The sequence below is a fragment of the Pholcus phalangioides genome, unplaced genomic scaffold, assembly GCF_987345545.1.
Source record: "Pholcus phalangioides strain wild (caught in Gottingen) unplaced genomic scaffold, Ppha-v1.0 ptg000015l_1, whole genome shotgun sequence".
Classification (NCBI taxonomy): Eukaryota; Metazoa; Arthropoda; class Arachnida; order Araneae; family Pholcidae; genus Pholcus; species Pholcus phalangioides.
This window is the reverse complement of record NW_028301608.1, coordinates 63,826,257-63,843,951: the sequence shown is the minus strand read 5'-3', so window position 1 is coordinate 63,843,951 and position 17,695 is coordinate 63,826,257. Positions and strand designations below refer to the sequence as shown.

General features: G+C 35.3%; 1 protein-coding gene across 1 annotated transcript in view; it reads right to left on the bottom strand.

Moving 5' to 3' along the window:
- Positions 1-17,695, bottom strand: part of LOC149076487 (matrix metalloproteinase-2-like) — a 69,549-nt gene that overhangs the window by 23,649 nt on the left and 28,205 nt on the right. The window contains exon 2 of the mRNA XM_089244059.1: positions 3,933-4,252. Within this exon, the coding sequence (XP_089100185.1) occupies positions 3,933-4,252 (320 nt within the window). The remainder of the gene's footprint in view (positions 1-3,932; positions 4,253-17,695) is intronic.

Sequence of the window (17,695 nt, the reverse complement as noted above, 5' to 3'; positions counted from 1 at the left end):
CACCATGTAACTGACATGACGTGGTCCTACGTTACGTCAGAGTAGTGTGTAGTGGCCTTTAGGAAGAGCTACATCTTGACGAAAAGAGTGCTGTCTTCTAGATCAAACAACCGCACAAACATTGCACATAATTAATCGATGTCATCAAAGATTCAGTGCTTAATTCGATACGGAATGCGATCCGTAAACAAATTTTTAGGATTAATAAAATCACAGAAAAATAGGAAATTGAAATGCAGTTGGAGAAATTAATTAATTCTACGGATTTTTTAAATATTTTTTTCTCCTGTCTGTAGTGACGCAATAACAAGACTGGATCACGTGACATCCGCCCCCAACCAAGCCACTTCACGCGAGAGCGAACGTATTCATGCTCTCGAGACGGGATTTCACGTATTCAGGCTGGATTCGTGCAGCCACTTCTAAGATAATTCTTCTAATTACTCGATCTCCAAAGACGGAAGATTTTCTTCCTAATGTGCTATTTTCTCGTCTTAGTGGGCATGCTGTTCTGGTGTACCTGCCTTTATATGTACACACTGTCTTGAAAGAATTCTAGAAAAACAATGGGATTTCTTTTATTTTAAATTAAGTTGTGCCATATTAGTTAATTTTTCTTTATATATTTGCTATCATTTCTTTTTCTATCAAAAGCTAAAAACTTAACATTTTTTGTGGCAAATAACGTGAAACATTTGAAAAATATTGAAGTTAATAATATTATAATTCCTAAACAAGGCCCAAAAATGTATAATTCTCATGGACATCTCATAAGGCTTTTTTATTTTCTCATAAATTTGCTTTCATTACGCTCAACTCTGATTCGCAAATTTTGATGCGTCGTTAAAGTTACAGCAGAGGCTCTTAACCTCATGTGATCTTAAGACCCCTGGTACCAGTGAAATGATCGTAAATTCTATTAATATCTTCAATCAAGTTGGAGGAGAATACGTGGCTCAAAACAAGTAGAGGATAAGCGTTATTTATTTAAATTTATTTGATGATTAGCTCTTTATGAATACCTAACAAAGTTTTTGTCAATATTTCATCAATTAAAATGTTTAAAAATTACAATTAAATTTCCCCTTATTGTTTTGAGCAACTGTCATCAGTAACTTGTAACTAGCATCTGTAACTTGTTTTCAACAACGGCAAGGTAATGGTTTTTTCAAGATCGTTTTCCCAGTTAACCCACGATCTCGCGTATTAAAATACGAATTTTTTGCAAAAAAAAAAAAAAGGAAGAATCGTACATATTCATATCTGAGATAAAAAGCCGGAAAAATACGGACAAATATTGCGTTCCGCAAAGGCTTTTTTTTTCCTCACATTTGTAAAGAAACCAACGCAAGTCGAGCATTCGGAACGACGTAAATTCTCTTTGCGACCGACAGAAACGTGAATGAATATTTGATAGGAGCTGAATAAGAGCGATAAGAATACTCTGGAGCTACTCTTTCTCAAGAGCTATAATTTAAGCCTTTGCTTACGCTTAAGTGTTAGAAAAAATAAATGAATGAAGGATAGAAAAAGAAGAAAAATGTATGGTCGACCAGAAGATATAGCAAAAAAAAACTACGAGAAAGAAAGAAAGCGTGTGCGCCCTGTAGATAAAAATTTCATCGGCTGTCGGCTTTTGTGAGATGCGGTCCTCTTAAAAATAAAAATAATGAAGTAATAAAATAATGATAAAAACTGCAAGTGCCCGAGACCAGGCCTTGAGTAATGGGTTCATTTAAAGGAGTCAATGAAACCCACACAGCAGCGGGATCAGCGGACCAATAAATTTTGATAGAGACCCGAGAGAGGGAAGTGAAATAAATGGAAATTTATGGAATGATTAAAGCGCCTCTTCTTGTCTGCGGCAACAGGAATTGATGGTCCCGTTTGTGCCGTAGATAGCAATAATTCATTTATCAGTTGCGTGGGGGAGAAGATCGACGTGGAAAAGTCGGAAGAAACCGTGCAGAGTTGCAGGTTCAAATAAATAGTACATTATCGATTTTCAATGAATGACGCACATTTTTCGCTTCATGGTTCGCTACGGTGAACAAGGTGTGTGTGTATCTGGATGTTGTTATATCGTGAGAACAGTTTTGTTTCTCTAAACTTCCGAGCTTTTTTTCCTTTCCGGAAAAGAAAAATTCTACATTATATCAAAATACGCCACAGGGTTCAATGTAATATGTATACGAAATAGAATTATATAGTATAATGTAATACATATTGATTTCGGTGGAACGATAACTCCGCAGAAATTACCTCAACATCATTCATCATTTGAACATGCTCAAATTAATTTTACAAGTGTTTTCAGTTTATATTTTGCGTACATAATTTATAGTAGAAATGAAGTAATTTACTATATAGCTCTTTTAGTATTTGGGGGCTCTTTAGAACAGTGGATCTCAACGAAGGCCATGTGAGTCTTGTTCTGGTCCTGAGGTATTCTGTTTGGTGAAGGACACAGGAGAAAATCCAAAAAGAGATGTGAAAAAATTTAGATTTTAAGAAATGCAGCTTCTAAGTGGGAAAATTGTATGACTACTTTTAGAATCCAGCGGAATTGCCCATAGATCAAAATTTCATCTGGCATAGTCTGGATATGTCCACGGAGAGCCAACATGATGGGATTTGTGGTACTTTCTTTCAAATCGAGCACAACTTGATGGGTTGTGCTGGAATTGTGTATGTCTACCTAACCGTTTGGGTGCGTATCTAGTGCCTAATATGAATTTTTAGTGGTGCCATACTAAATCATAATATTATCGGGATTTGTGGTAACGCTATGATTTTTAAGAGTGAGTATGTAAATATGTATGATATTACTCTTGCAAATAGCCTCAAAATATCAATTTGACCCGGTGCCCTTGATGTGCAGATAGCAATGCATAAAATCCCTCCTGCAAAAGACGGGGACGGGCCCCCACGAAAATAAAATATGGTCCGAAAGGGGGCCAGGAGTGAAGAAAAAAGGTTAAGAAATATTGTTCTGGAACATGAATATTCCAACGATGCCTGCAAATATTTCAAACCAGAAGATCAATATTTCAACGAGCAGTTTTCAAGCGCACCAGCGGAGAAACTATCTGAGTGATTCTTAGAATATTTACTGTTTTAAACTTCAAGGGTTCTATAAAACATCGGTATTGTTTCAATACCGACCAATTTGAGAAAGAGCCCAGATATTATTCCAACGATTCCTTAGGACATGGAGATCGCCTCAAGAGTTCTCTCGATTAGTGTTTCTCAACCGGGTTAGTGAAACATTTTGTTCCTTGAGGTAATAAATAGTAGTGGCAGATACATCTGGCAATGAGAAATATTTCAATGTAGGTGTTTTCTATAGAACATGTATCGTTTCAAGGGTTCCGCGAAAGTAAAGATGTTGAGAAAAGCTGAAGTATATACAGTATATATGAAGCCTGAAATTAGATATAAGTAATTTTGGTATCATGTCACGTTGAGCAGCTTCCCGTTTTCCAGCTCTTCCAATTAACATGTTTTCACATGCGGCCGTTATGTCTTTAAAAAACTAATTCCTCGGGAACTCATGAAATTATCTCAGAGAATGTTGAAGAATAAATATTGTGATTTTGAGTTCCATCCTTCTACCAAAAAACCCAGGCAAAAACAAATTCTCATTCCCAACCAATGTTTGCCAATAGCATCTAGACGCGTGATTCACCATGAAAATTCAATTTTACTCTTCCAAATTTTATTGAGGAGTGAAAATACTCCTTCAAATTTTATGTAATTCTTTTAATGAGGTTATTTCTCTGTTTTTCATTGAAAAAAACACACTTTTTACAAAACTACTCGCTAAAATTTTGGAGAGGAGTGTGAAGCCACTCTTCAAAATCATTTTTTCTGATATAGCACTATTCCCAACCTACACGTTTAGCGATGAATATAGACGTTTCAAATCTTACCTCCACGTGAGATTGGTATACGGCCATTTCTGTCCCTGTATGGCGTACCTGCGTACCCTTTCGGAAGAAGACGATCCACCGACGATGTCAGGGATGCCGCATCGCCTCTTGCTCAATAAGGATATCGTTTGAGAGTCGATTTTGCCCGTTTCAGGAATGTTCCCGAATCTCTGCATCATCGCTATGGATTCTCGGAGCCGATCCTCTGTCCTCAGGTTACCACCACCAGTCACTGAAGAAGGGCCCTGAGTCAAGTACCCGTACTTCGTCAGGTACCTCTCCAGAGGATTCCAGTATCTCACTAGTTCGGGATTATCGTTCTAGAAGAATTTGAAAAAAGAAAAGAAAAAAAGAATGAGTATATGTCGGAATTTCAGCTGTTTTTTACGCTCACATAATTTTTATAACATTTCGGATGATCATGAAACTGTTTCACGGGTCTAATGTTGAGAGGAATTTGTAAATAACTTGATTGAAGTTCAGTCATACAATGTGCTGTGCACTAAAGATCTGTGTAAACTCGGAAATCAGGATTTTGATCCATTTTGGTGATTGTCTGCCTGGGGAAGGTCCCCGGACAAATTTTGGGAAATCGAATACGAAGTGAATTGTTTCGAATGTACTAAAACAGTGGTGCGCATAATTTTTTAAGCACGATCCCCCTTTTGACCAAAAATTGTAAAAATTTTATCGGCGACCCTTTCACACTCTAACCATATGTCCCGCGAACCCCTACATCATCTGCCCATATGTCACGGTTTTCCAGGACATTCCGATTTTTTGTAAGTAAATGTGCTGTCCCGAAAGCCCTTTTCTGAACGCTCGTTTCGATTTTTATTAGGCGATATTGAATTCCAAAGATATTAAATTTTTTTAAATAGCATATAAATATTTACTATGTTTTCTGATGTACTAAGTGTCCCCTTATGCAAGATGGAAGTGTAGCGAGGTGTAAGGTCCTTGATTTTCGTATACAGGGTGATTAAGAAAGAATCATCTTATTTCACAATGGTTCTACACTTGAAGGCGACCATTATAAAAATTGTTCATAGAACGCAGACACACATTTTCCCCCCAGTATATTCACATATCACTTATCATTCTATTCTGTGTTTTCAATTTTTATATAAAATTATTATTAAATTATAAAAAATTATTATTATTATTATTATTAAATATAAAATTTTGAAATCGAGTGACTCTCTCTAATTCACGCTGTAAAAGTACTAACCTGATATTGTCCACCGCATGCCCGAAGCACGAAAGTACAAATTTTACTCTTTTTTATTTTAACCTTGGATACCTTGTTATTGGATACCCGTTTTGCTATCTAAGTTGTTGAAACGCAAATGCAAATTGAAAATGTAACGTAGAAACACGAATGTAACACACGTGTGTATTGAAACATGTTACAAAACATTTTAGAAAAATAACTTGCATAGAGTAACAAGTAGAGTAAACATTCAAAAACGTCATTCCCCCCCCCCTTTTTTTTTTCAAGGACATTGCACATTCGTGATTCTGGCACGACGGAGCTGATAATATTGATTATTGTACAAGTAGAATTTTTTAAAATTACATTGTCTGATACATGGTAATTAGTTCAGCTGAATAAAGGCATTCTTTAGTTTTGACATATTTTTAAATTTATATAAAAATGAATTTCTTATATGAAAATTTTTATTCCGGAGAATCTCTCGCGACCCACGGTTTGCGCACCACTGCACTAAAAGAACAAAGCTTTATTTAAAACATTCATCGGTTTTGGATTTCTCTCTTTTGGCATGATTAGTTTTACAAAGAAAACGTGCTCACACAAAATTCATATAATTTGCTCGTATTTACCAGCACTCGTAAAAATGAAAAATCTGCTATTAAATTCAGATCGAAGATGGCTTTAAACAATCTCGTATTAACCATACCTGTATTAAATGAGTTCGACCTTTATTAATACCTAATTGTACATTCACCTCGTACACATTCCAGTGCGAAATCTCTAATGAATCGGTACATGGCGGAATGTTTGTTCTGAGTATATGTGTGGCCCCAACGTATTTATGTTATCAGAGTTGTGCTTGTGTTTCGCTGTCTTGCTGGTGCTCTCTGCCATCTGTATTCTATATTTTGAAATGAAGATGGTAAATGCGTGAATTTTCACGTTATACAAGTATCATGTTGAAGGTCTGTCAACGAGTTTGACTATTACTACTAAACCACACATGCGCAACTCGTTCGCATTCCTCTGCAGAACTTCTAACGAATTGGTACATGTTGGAATGTACGTGTTGGGAACCTACCGTGAAGTTTGTTTTTGTGTAACACTTGTTATGCATAGTACTGCCATCTGCCATCAATTTTTCTAACTATGAGTGAAGTGTTATGATTGAATAATTGTATCGTTGTATGCCTGTTGCTTTCTGTGGTGAGACTTTTTAACGGGGAGATCGGCTCATGTTCGTACCTCGAATTTGGGAACCAAACGAGTTCGACTGTAAAATGATTCAAATTTTTGATAAAGCGAAGGTGTTAAGATTCCGATTCTTTCAGAAAATTTATTTAAGAGTGAATACAAAAAAATCCTTCATCAAAAATGGTTTTTAACGCAAATGACTTCCGAAAATACTTTGCGTTATTGGAAATAAAATACAAAATAATTGCTTATTAATTAGTCAATTTTTAAAATAGCAAGAAATATATTCAAGAAAAAAACTTCTTAGATTAAAGTTGTTTTTTTTAAGGTTGTTTGCAAGACTTGACAAAAAACTACTGCAACGAAATTGCTGGAATTTTGCAGGAACGTTTATATAATACAACACATATTAGTAAAATGAACCTCATTTATGTATGTCCGACTTATTTTTTAAAATTTTATGAATGTGAAAATTCGAAATAAGTACATTGCTAAATCAGAGAAATCTATTATACTATCACATGCCATATGAACATTCCTACAAAATTTTAACAGTTTCGGTGTAACGAAGATTTTTTTTTTTCCAGTCTTGCGGATCAGCTACAGGAACTACTTATCTAATAACTTATCTAACTACTTATCTAAGAAAATAACGTTCAAATTTTTTCCCCTATGTTAGTCTGCCAGGGCTCTGTGAGGCATTCAAAGGTCTTCAAGTCTTGAAGACCATTCTCGTTCTATGAATATTTTTCTCAAATCGGATTCAGAATTTTCTTTTATTTTTACATTTCTATTCATTTCTTTTTCTTTAATTTAAAAAAAAAATTGATTGAATGCCAAGAGATTTTTCCCATTTGATTTCCCAAGTATTTTAAATCATTTTTGAGAAATTTACTGTTTATCCTTCAAGACACAAGTCTCTATCCAAAAAGTTTTGCTAAACACTTTCGTTATCGATTGTTTTTTTTTTTTACTTCTACAATATAAACGCACAAACTTTCATATTGTGGATATTTTTCTATAAATTTCCCCATTTCAGTGTTTATGTTTCGTATAAAAAATATTTCACAATGTAAAAAGAACAGCACCAAGCTTTCAGAAACGTACTATATTTCGTAATACGGCCGTTTCCTTTCGAGAAGCGTCTTTTCCTCAAAAGAAAATGATAAAAGACAAGAAGAGAGCAAGAAAAAACTAAGAGGAAAATGATTTTCCCCGACTCATTTCTTTACCTATTTATAGAATAAAGTACGTTTTTCTGATCTTTTAAAAGGCTATTATTTTGGAGAAGGGACAGCTGCGAGCAGTTGAAAATCCCTAGGTCTCACGGGATCGTTGCACCAAGCGTTGTTCACTTGAAAACTCAGCTGCTGCTGCATCAGCTATATTTTTCTGACATTTCTCACTGATTCTGACTTAAAATATTTTTCATTCATTGGTTTTTTCTCGAAGTAAACGACATAAATAAATATAAAATATTTAATAAATCGTAAGAACGTGTATGTACCGATGGAGCTGTGATTTTTTGACTTGGATGCGGTAAAATGAATCAAAATATTCGAATAGTTACATATTTATGGTAAGGGTCTACAACCCTTTTTTGGGGTAGCATTCGGCGAGCACCGTTTCTGCCCATTCTCTAAAGAAAGGCAACCACATGACTACTCTGAGACATCTTCAAAATCTAATCAGCATAATGATATTCATAGGATGCAACTTGAATGATTTGTTTTATTGGGGTGTCGATCTGGGTCAAGCATAGAGCATTCTTGGTGGCTTTAAGAGGAACAGGTTGAAGATGCCTGATTTATGGCAAAGATTTTGCATAATGGTTAAGTTTACAGTGTTATCAATCACGAGTTGTACAATTCAGGCGTTGACCTGGGAAAGGGAGGAAGTGCCAAAAAATTACTTTTTTTTTCGCGGACTTAGTTGTAACAACCAAGGCCAATGGCATGGAAAAAAGGAGCAAGTTCGTAGTTGATTTCGATTAGTTACTATAGTGGCAACAAGATGGTTCTGGTAGTTACCAGACGATGACTCCGAACAGTCTTTTGCATCTCCTGAAATAATTGGTATTTGGCGCTGACTCCCTTTCCCAGGTCAACTCCTCAATTAGATATCCCGTTGATTCTTTTAATGGCGCACTCTAATATCGTTATAAACATTATCATTACCGTAATTTCCTGAGTATAATTAGGGACGACGTATATTTCGCGTAGATGCACTTTTTTTTAAAAATTCTATCCATAGAGAGCAAGCAGTGAGACCTTCAACAAGATACTTGCAAACATATCAAGAAAATTGAGGAACTTGCCGTTTCACTTGGCGATATGGGAGACAGGTGGCAACAACGCAACAACAAGTTCCGGCACGTATCAATCTGTGAGAATTTTGTAGAGAAATGTTCACAAGGTGCATGTATGGTAAGAAGATAATGCTCAGTGGTATTTAATTCGCATTAAGACCGGGATTACGCTATAAAAGTTCTTTTATAAAACTTTTACAGTGTAATCCTGGCATAACAAAATTTTGATAACTTCTAACGTGTAATTCGCGATTACACTCAGGAAAACACAGTACCATACTAATGATAGTATTATATCTCTTTCAGACCATGCACATGTGCACACACCAATGTGGTGGATGTTTTTAACCTCAAGGAATTAAGCCCTGACTTGAAGGAATGTGTAAATTTTGAGTTTGAAATTTCATGAATATGAACTTTGGGGCTTTCATCAGAGGGCAACACTTGAAATTGAACTTTTAGGGATTTTTAAGATGGCTTCCAGGAGAAAGTGCCTCTGGAAAAAGAGTAGGATTTATGACATATAATTTTTCAGTATCAAAAATGCAAGAACATCTTGAAAATTCCAAAAAATGAATGCTCGGCTCTGAAAGGATTATTATTGGATTTAACGCAGTGAAACTCTTTTATAACGATGCTCAAGTAACCGGAGAAAAGTATCGTTATACAGGATTTTTCGTTATAGATGGAATATACAGCTTAAAATCATGTGTAACGATACCCTCTTTTTACGGTAATCACCTCTATAATATTTGTCTCCATCCTCGACAGACTTCCTATAGTGTTATTTTATTCCATCTATAACGATATGTAAATCCTATATAATGGTAAGCATACTTTTCTCCGGTGCCTTGAACATTTTTACACTGTGTAAAAGTTTCACTGTGTAAAGAACTAGCGGTGAACTCATGTACTACGGGATGTGTGTCGGGACAGCAGAAACATATAGTTATACAGACGATTATAAAGCGTATCGTTACAAGATTTTTACTGTATTATAATAAGAATGATTTTTTCTTCTTTTTTATGTAATTATTTCTACGAATATCTGCTAAGGTAATATTGAGATACCATTTCTATGGGGTAATATGATTAGTAATTTCTACTCAAAAATAATAGTAATACGGCTGCTTTTTTCTTATTTTACTAACTAATTAATTCATCGGTTTTCTTTTATATTCAATGATATTGCAATGATCTATTGACTACACTTTGTCAAGCAATCTTGCGCATGATTCTAAAGCATCCATTGGTATAAATCCTTCGCCATATTTACTTGAAGTTGTACGTACCGTTAGGAAGTCATTATAGAAAATAATTCACATTATTATGTATATAACAATGTCTTCCAAGTAAGGAAAACATGAAACGGAAGCCCCTTAAAACCAACGCGTCGCATGAATCAATATTTCTAAACATTTGGGCCAATTTCGTCATTTTAATAAGTCGATTTATTTCTCAACCGAGACGGAGAACCCCGTTTCTTACCTCTATATATACGAAACCGCACACATACACACACACTTTCTATTATTATTATTTGAGTTATTTTTCTTCTATTTTACTTAAAACTTTCCGGTGGGGTTGCTCTCTGCCTAAAAAGACACCACAGTGCTTGAGACGAGAACTAACTACATCATGCTATAAATAGGGATCCACCGCACACAGTGGAGTGGAAAATGAAGCCGCCATAACAAAAAAAAAAATTGAAATGTGAAATACGACTGTAAAGTGTCAACATGAAACTTCTGCTGGAAGAAATAGAGAGAAACAACACCAGAGTGAAACAATTTCTATCATCAATTTTTAACAGATTCTGTGCCATTAAACAACAAGTACCGTAATTTCCGATAAACAATCCACCTGAATGTATAAACCGTATCCACAAAAATGACCGGAGAAAATATTTTTTCGTAGAAAAAGGCTTCTTAAACGTCACAGCTACATATCAAAGAAAAAATTTTCATTTCCTTACTCCATGAAGCAAAAGTTTTCGAAATCCTAATTATTACTGCACTTGGAATAATAGAAGCCAGAATCTTTTCTTGTTCCATTCCGCCCCGCCCCCTAATTACTCATGAATAATAATAATAATATATAACTACACTACAAATACATTATGCGTTCCAGTAATTTTTAACGGTCAAAACAGTTATACTCATGTGCACCGTACAAAAAAAAATTGTTACACAGCCTATTAAACTGATTTTGTTGGCTGACAATCTTAAAATATACTGAGAAATTGAATTTTCTGGATGTTATGCCGAAACTGATATTTGGAAAGAAAAGTGATTTGTCTCCTCCGGGAATCGAACCTAAGTACCCTAGCATATATACCGGGCAAGAGTGCTCTAACCAATACACCAGAGACACACTTTTCAAATCCTTATAAGACGCATTAGTAGCGTGAAGCGCTGAGTGGAGTCGGCAGCCTCCCTTAACTACAGCAATTTTCGCCCCAAGTTGGCGTTTTGTATGTAATACCATCTCTTTGAATCTTAAAATAGTTTATATATAATTTATTCTAAATGTTTCGATAATTGGCTCCATTGAAGTAATTTCAGTTCCCCCCCCCCCGTTTTCTTCGGATCTGTACCCATGCTAATTAACCATATACAGAGTGTTTCAAAAATACATCTGCAAAATTAATGGGCAATTCAGGCATACGATAACAATCCAAAATCACATAGGAACATAGGTGCGCAAACGCCATCTGGAAGCAGCAAACGTCATTTAAAAATATACGTACAAGGACGAATTGAAAAAGAATCCTTCTACAATAATTTACTTATGATTAATGCTACGCTACAGTAGATGCTCAAAGTTTTTGTCAGACGCACTGACACACGCATTACTCATTCATTGGACTGTCGCATCTTCTCAAAAATATCAGGTGTACTTCGAACACGTCCCGCTGCCTCAACGTCTTCCGGCGACGAAACAGGTGTTTCGAAAGCGAGTTCCAAAAAAAAAAAACCGTAAGAAATCTGTGAGGGACAAATTTGGTGATCACAGTGGCCATGCGATTGGCAACCACGAACACTCCAGCTCGAGAGAAATGTGGCCTACAAATGCGTTCGGGATTGCTTTACAAGTATGTCACGCAACAAATCCCTGTAGCGGCTCCGGATGACGTATGCGCATCGATGTTTCTATGTGATCTTGCATTGTTATCGTATGCCTGAATTGTCTTTTCATTTTGGCGATGTTTTTTTTTCTTTTTTTTGAGATACTCTGTATAAACATTTGTATCAACGATATATAAACAATTCATATACAAACATTCCTCGGGGGAATTTCCAACGAATCGGTACCTACCGGAACGTGTTGTGTGCGTATATGCGCAGCCCAAAGGCATGTATTTATATTACCCAGAGCTATGATGTCATACTGATGCTTCTATGATTTGAAGTCAAAATGGCAAATGTCGGAATTTTCATGTTCTGTTGGTTGTTGTTGAAGGTCTGCCTGCTCTCTACGAAGAGACTTTTTCAAATTGGAGACCGGCTCGCATACACGCACTGAAGTTGGGAAACCGCAGAAAACCAAATTCACCATACCGTACCACCAACCTGTACCTTCACGATGAGAGTCCAGCTCGATGCCACTGTTTAACTGCTTGTTGAACATTACACAAAAGGGCGTCAAAACGCGTGTTTGCCCCGGTTGATGGAGTATCTAGTTGCGACTCTGTTTCTGTCATCTAAAAAAATTTGGGCTGGAAATGGATTAAATTTTTTTAATTCAGAGCAGTTAAAAATTATAATCGATTTCCAGTCCTAACGTATGAGTGTAAAAACAAGAGCTGACTTGTGACCGGCGAACAATGTCTTAACTGCGTAGTATACCTTTTGAGAAAGTTTAAGTATCAATTATATAGGTCTGGGAAAAATTTTAACTGGTTAATCAAACATTTTTAATCGATTAATTGAATTTTAATCGAATATTTTTTAAATGCTTTATAGCAAACTTATTAGATTTTTTATTAATTGACGCTACAAAAATATATATATTTTTTCATTTGTGTGACTCACCTATTCACTAGTTGTAAACAAATACTGTATTAGAATAGATTAAGAAATTAAAGCTGCTACTCTTGAAATAATGCTGAACATTTTTGTCTGAGCCTGAACTTTTTCACTGGGGTCTTGGTTTTTTTTTTTATAGAAAACCAGTACTAATTTTTATGTTAGCCGCTGATTTCGAAACTAATTTCGCTTTCTTCATACTGCTACTTTTATACCCTTGAAATTGCTCTCAAATGATACTGGCGGGGGGAGGGAAGCAGATGTTTCCTGGATAAGAAAACTATTTTTTTTATTACATTGGAAGAAACAAATTTCGGTGTCTTGCCTTCTAAAACTTCCATTATACTCCATATAAAACTGAAATCATCACCAGTATTTTGTTGAATTGACGTGTATGTCTTTCATAGTAAAAATGTAATCAAAATATTTAATTTTTTTTTTCAAATATTTTTAAATATTGTCATATATCTGAAATGTTATATGTATAGAAATATAATTTACATAAGACATCTAATCGGTTTCATCAAATAAATAAAGTAAAATTAAACTTTTAATGAAAATTTTAATCGAATTTTAATCTGATTGACCAAATTGATTAATTCAACTAAATTTTTTAATTGACAATTGATCGATTAACCGATCCGACTAATCGCTTAATTGGACCAGCTCTAAAAAATGAATAATCAAATCGATTCACACAAAAAATATTCCTATTATACTAAACCGCTTGAATCGCCGGTACACATATTCACCGGTACAAACATTCATCCACGAGTGTAAATAAGACGTTAAAACAACAACAAACCATTTTTCGGAATAAAAAGTTGCGGTGTGTAAACTTCCCGTACGAATGAATATTGAAACATCGCTTATCAGCATCAATGATAACAAGTTCAGCCTTGAACGATGGGGGTCACGGCTCTTTTTCATACCACAACATTACGCCAATTTAATGTTTGTAAACGTTATTCATTATTTAATAAACAGACTTGTTAGCGTTGTTTCACGCCGCGTTCCGGCAACTCTTCATTCGCTTGTATTTATAACCCATTAATCTTAGAGTTTATTAAACCTTGTAAGTAGTTCTGTTCGAGCAAATAAATGCCAGTAGATATAAGAAATGAGTTTTTTTATATTATTATTACACATTCGGTTTTCGAATTAGACGCGGTTTATCAGCGGAGACAAAATGAATTATCCGGCCGATGGTGTGTAATGATCCGCGAATAAATGTCACCGCGTGAGTGATCATTACGTAATATTCGATTAAACCAAATAAATACGCTTTATATATACAGTTTATATTAGTAATGAAATTATACTTTTTTTTCATTCCAGTAGAGAACATTTATTTCAATTACATAATTATTGTTTTCAAAAGGATGAAGAAGAATTACGTGAAGTGAAGGGCTCTTGGTCGTAAATTGGTTTGATCAGTTAAGTAAAAATTGAATTTTTTTTACTAGGTGCTGTTCAATTAGAAGCGCCGATGAAAAATATGCGCAGGGTCGTCTGGGCCAACCCGGGTGGTGCTTCGGGTGCACAGATGGTGTATATGATTATGATATGTGGTACTATTTATTTTCGAGAATGAGTAAGTAAATTTGTTGGCTACTTCCAGTCAGGTGGAGGATTTCAATTATCAAAATATGGAAGAAAGATGACAGCACCAGTATAACACAAAACCAGCATAACTCTTACAGCATAAGTATGTTAGAGCTGCATATACACTTGGAGCACACATTCCGGCGTGTACCAATTCATTAGAAATTCCTCAGAGGAATGTATTCGAGGTGCATGTACGGTTAAGTAGTAGTAGTCAGGTTAAAGGCTTTGAACAGCACTTTGCACGAGGTGGGGGGGGGGGAGCAATGCTCTTAGGAAGACCATGTATAAATAATCATAGAATATGAATAAGGATGGATTCACATCTACAGACACTCACCCTATCGCGTCAGACACGCAACCAAATCTTTAACGTATAAATGTCTGTCTGAGCCAGTAAATGTATTGCAGCATCAAATTCATTCTTAAAAATACCACGATTCAAAAAGGGGTCTGCGCTATCATTCAAAGGATGGATTTTTGATTAATTGTTATTTAGTTACATTGATTTATCTGATGGCTCTCATTCAAGCTCTCATCAATCTGTAGAAAGAGTTTTCGCATCCAGCTTAGGTTACCAAAAAATTCACTCACAGGTAGCGCTGTAAAACGGAAAACCTGACACAACACATAAAATTCAACAACAAACAGTGCATAATTAACGTTTATGAACATTAGCATTAAATAAAACTACCATATTTCAACATGAGCACCATTTCATCCGTTTAGATGTAGCCTGAGTTAACAAGAGTGCATGTGCTATATCTAGTTTTTCGTTTTACAGCGTCACCCGTGAGTGATATTTGAACTTTTTTTTTAATTTTATAAAAAAAAAACAAAAAAAAAAAAAAACAGCAACAAACTCTAGGATGTGTTTTTGTGCAAACCACATTTTTTTTATATCAACTGGTTAATTTGTTATTCATTTTTTAAATATATCCAGGACTTCTCGTTCACCCTGTGTATCAGGTATAAGAAAATTCGAAACTCTATTGTGGAAAACAACACCCCGTGATAGTCACAGGCAATGATCACATAAAATATTTTCATAATTTGTTCAATTCCCGTAAGATAACCTCGAAAAAAGCAACTTAATCAGAAAATATTTCAGAAAAATCATACATTTCTGCAAGTGAAAAACAATTTTTTTTCCCCCCACAAAGAAATGGAAGACTGTTTCTGGAACCTGGAAGATCGACCTTTAAATTAATTTTATTAGAAAATACATTTTTTATTAAATAAAGATTCCCCAAACAGAAACGAGGCCCCGTCAAAAGTCCGGCCCTGGAAGCCCACTGTGTAGAGGCCTTGAATGGATTCAAGATCCATTTAATCCATTCCGTTTAGATGTGGCCCGAGCTATAGCAAGAGTGTTCGTATTAAAATGTGGCGAAGTGCATTTTATGTGCTATGTCGAGTTTTTCGTTTTGCAGTGCCACCCGTAAGTGGAATTTTAACTCTCTTTTCAAGTTCATCAAAAACAAAAACCGGTGCTCCGCGGAGACTTTGGGGCTCCGTGTGCACTCCTCAGGGGCAACTACGGCCACTCGAGAAAAATAAAAAAACGGTAAATTAAAAAAAAATTACAAACTTTTATAATTAATAACAATAAATATTTATAATTAATTTTATAATCAATTATAAATATTTTATAATTATTTTTTTCTCACTCAAATGTCTATCAGATAACAAAGGAAATTATTTCACAGGAAAAAGTTTTTCGTCCACTTTTTCGCATTATTAGCGGCTGAATCGATATCCAAACAAATCTTTAGATAGACCCTCCTCTCAACCAGGTAGGTAACTACATAGTAGAGGTCACTTTACTTTTCCCCTAACCGCCCAGGTCAAAGATTGTTTTACGATTCGAATAGCCGCTGCAATGCTTCGTAAGTGTGACTGGAGACACCTCCTTTCGGCTTGAGACCCATCGCATACAATACGATGGATCCACCCTATACGAAGTCTTAATCTCTTTCGAGTTTCATTTCGAACCCACACATGCCCTAAGGAAAGGATCCGCCATCGGAACTCAGTTCCAACTGAATTCCCGGCGGACTCATCTGAAGAGAGCGTCTTCGAAAGTTTCGGAGCCGGCATTCCTTTTATATAACCTATTTTGTTTGAGATTCCAACAGAGTAAAATCGATATAACAATGGAGCCAGTTTATTCGATTCGGATAACAGTGCATGATATTCTTGAAACATTGTCGGAGAATAAATCAATGCAGATCAATAATGGGTCATAGTTGTTTGTGTTGATTGTATTCACAATATTTCTGGGGAAAAAAATGAATTAAATTAATTCTCTCGCGTGTCAAGATGATTGTAGATTAAGTGTAGGTGAAGGGTTTCATTAACATGTGGGCAAGAATACTGGCATGTACATTGGGTAAGAATTTTGTTTTAATTAATGAAATTTAGACTGAAATAATGAAATTCTTCTAATAAGTTATTCTCGTCTGTTTTTTATTTTTCCAGAAACAAAACAATGTGTGGAATAGGATTGAAAATTTTGAACTTAAGTTGGAGCAGAAATTACCAAACTGTGTTATTCACTATAACGCAGGGATTCCTAAAATTTTTGAATTTATGGAACGAAATTCCTTGGGAATTCTAAATATCTCATGCCATCCAATCTCAAGAAACTTCTGTGGCATCATAAATTGGAGTCACGGCTTTGTTACTATGTTCAATGTACCGTATTTCTTTGCCTATTCACAGCATGGGCATAAACAATACTGTTACGATGAAAAGCATCGGCAGAAAATGCTCATTCGACGCATGCGTCGCCATCGGCGAAGGGTCGCAATTTTTGAAGGTAAAGTTACACTTTAAGGTAAATTATAAATTACTATCTTTCGTATACTACGTATAAAGAGGTATTTTTGAAAAGTTTTGACATATATGCTCAGAACAGTTCATGAACAGATGAGATACAATTCAAAATTCCTTGGTTATCTGAATGTTATGCGGTAATATTTATAGTTAATTTATCGAAGATTGTGTGATTTCGGAAACGAGAAAATAAGTACTAAACAAAAAAATGGGAACATAAGCACACCGCATTAGAGTAATAGCCTGAAGCATCCGAAATTGGATTTTTAAAAACATAAGCACTGCGGCATATAGGCCCAGAGCCGGCCTTATGGGTGTGCGACAGTTACAGTGTTGCACCGGGCCCCCATACACACTGTAAATTATTGGAGGCGTCCATGAATTCTGATATTATTCCTTCCGTTAGTTCCGAATTTTCATCCATTCCGGAATTATCATGTGCGTTAACTGAATTTTTCCACCAATTCCGGAATTTTTTTCCCATTTATTCTGAATTTTCATAAATTCTGAAATTATTTCTCAATTTTCATCAATTCTACCAATTCTGGAATTTTTCATCCATTATGGAATTATA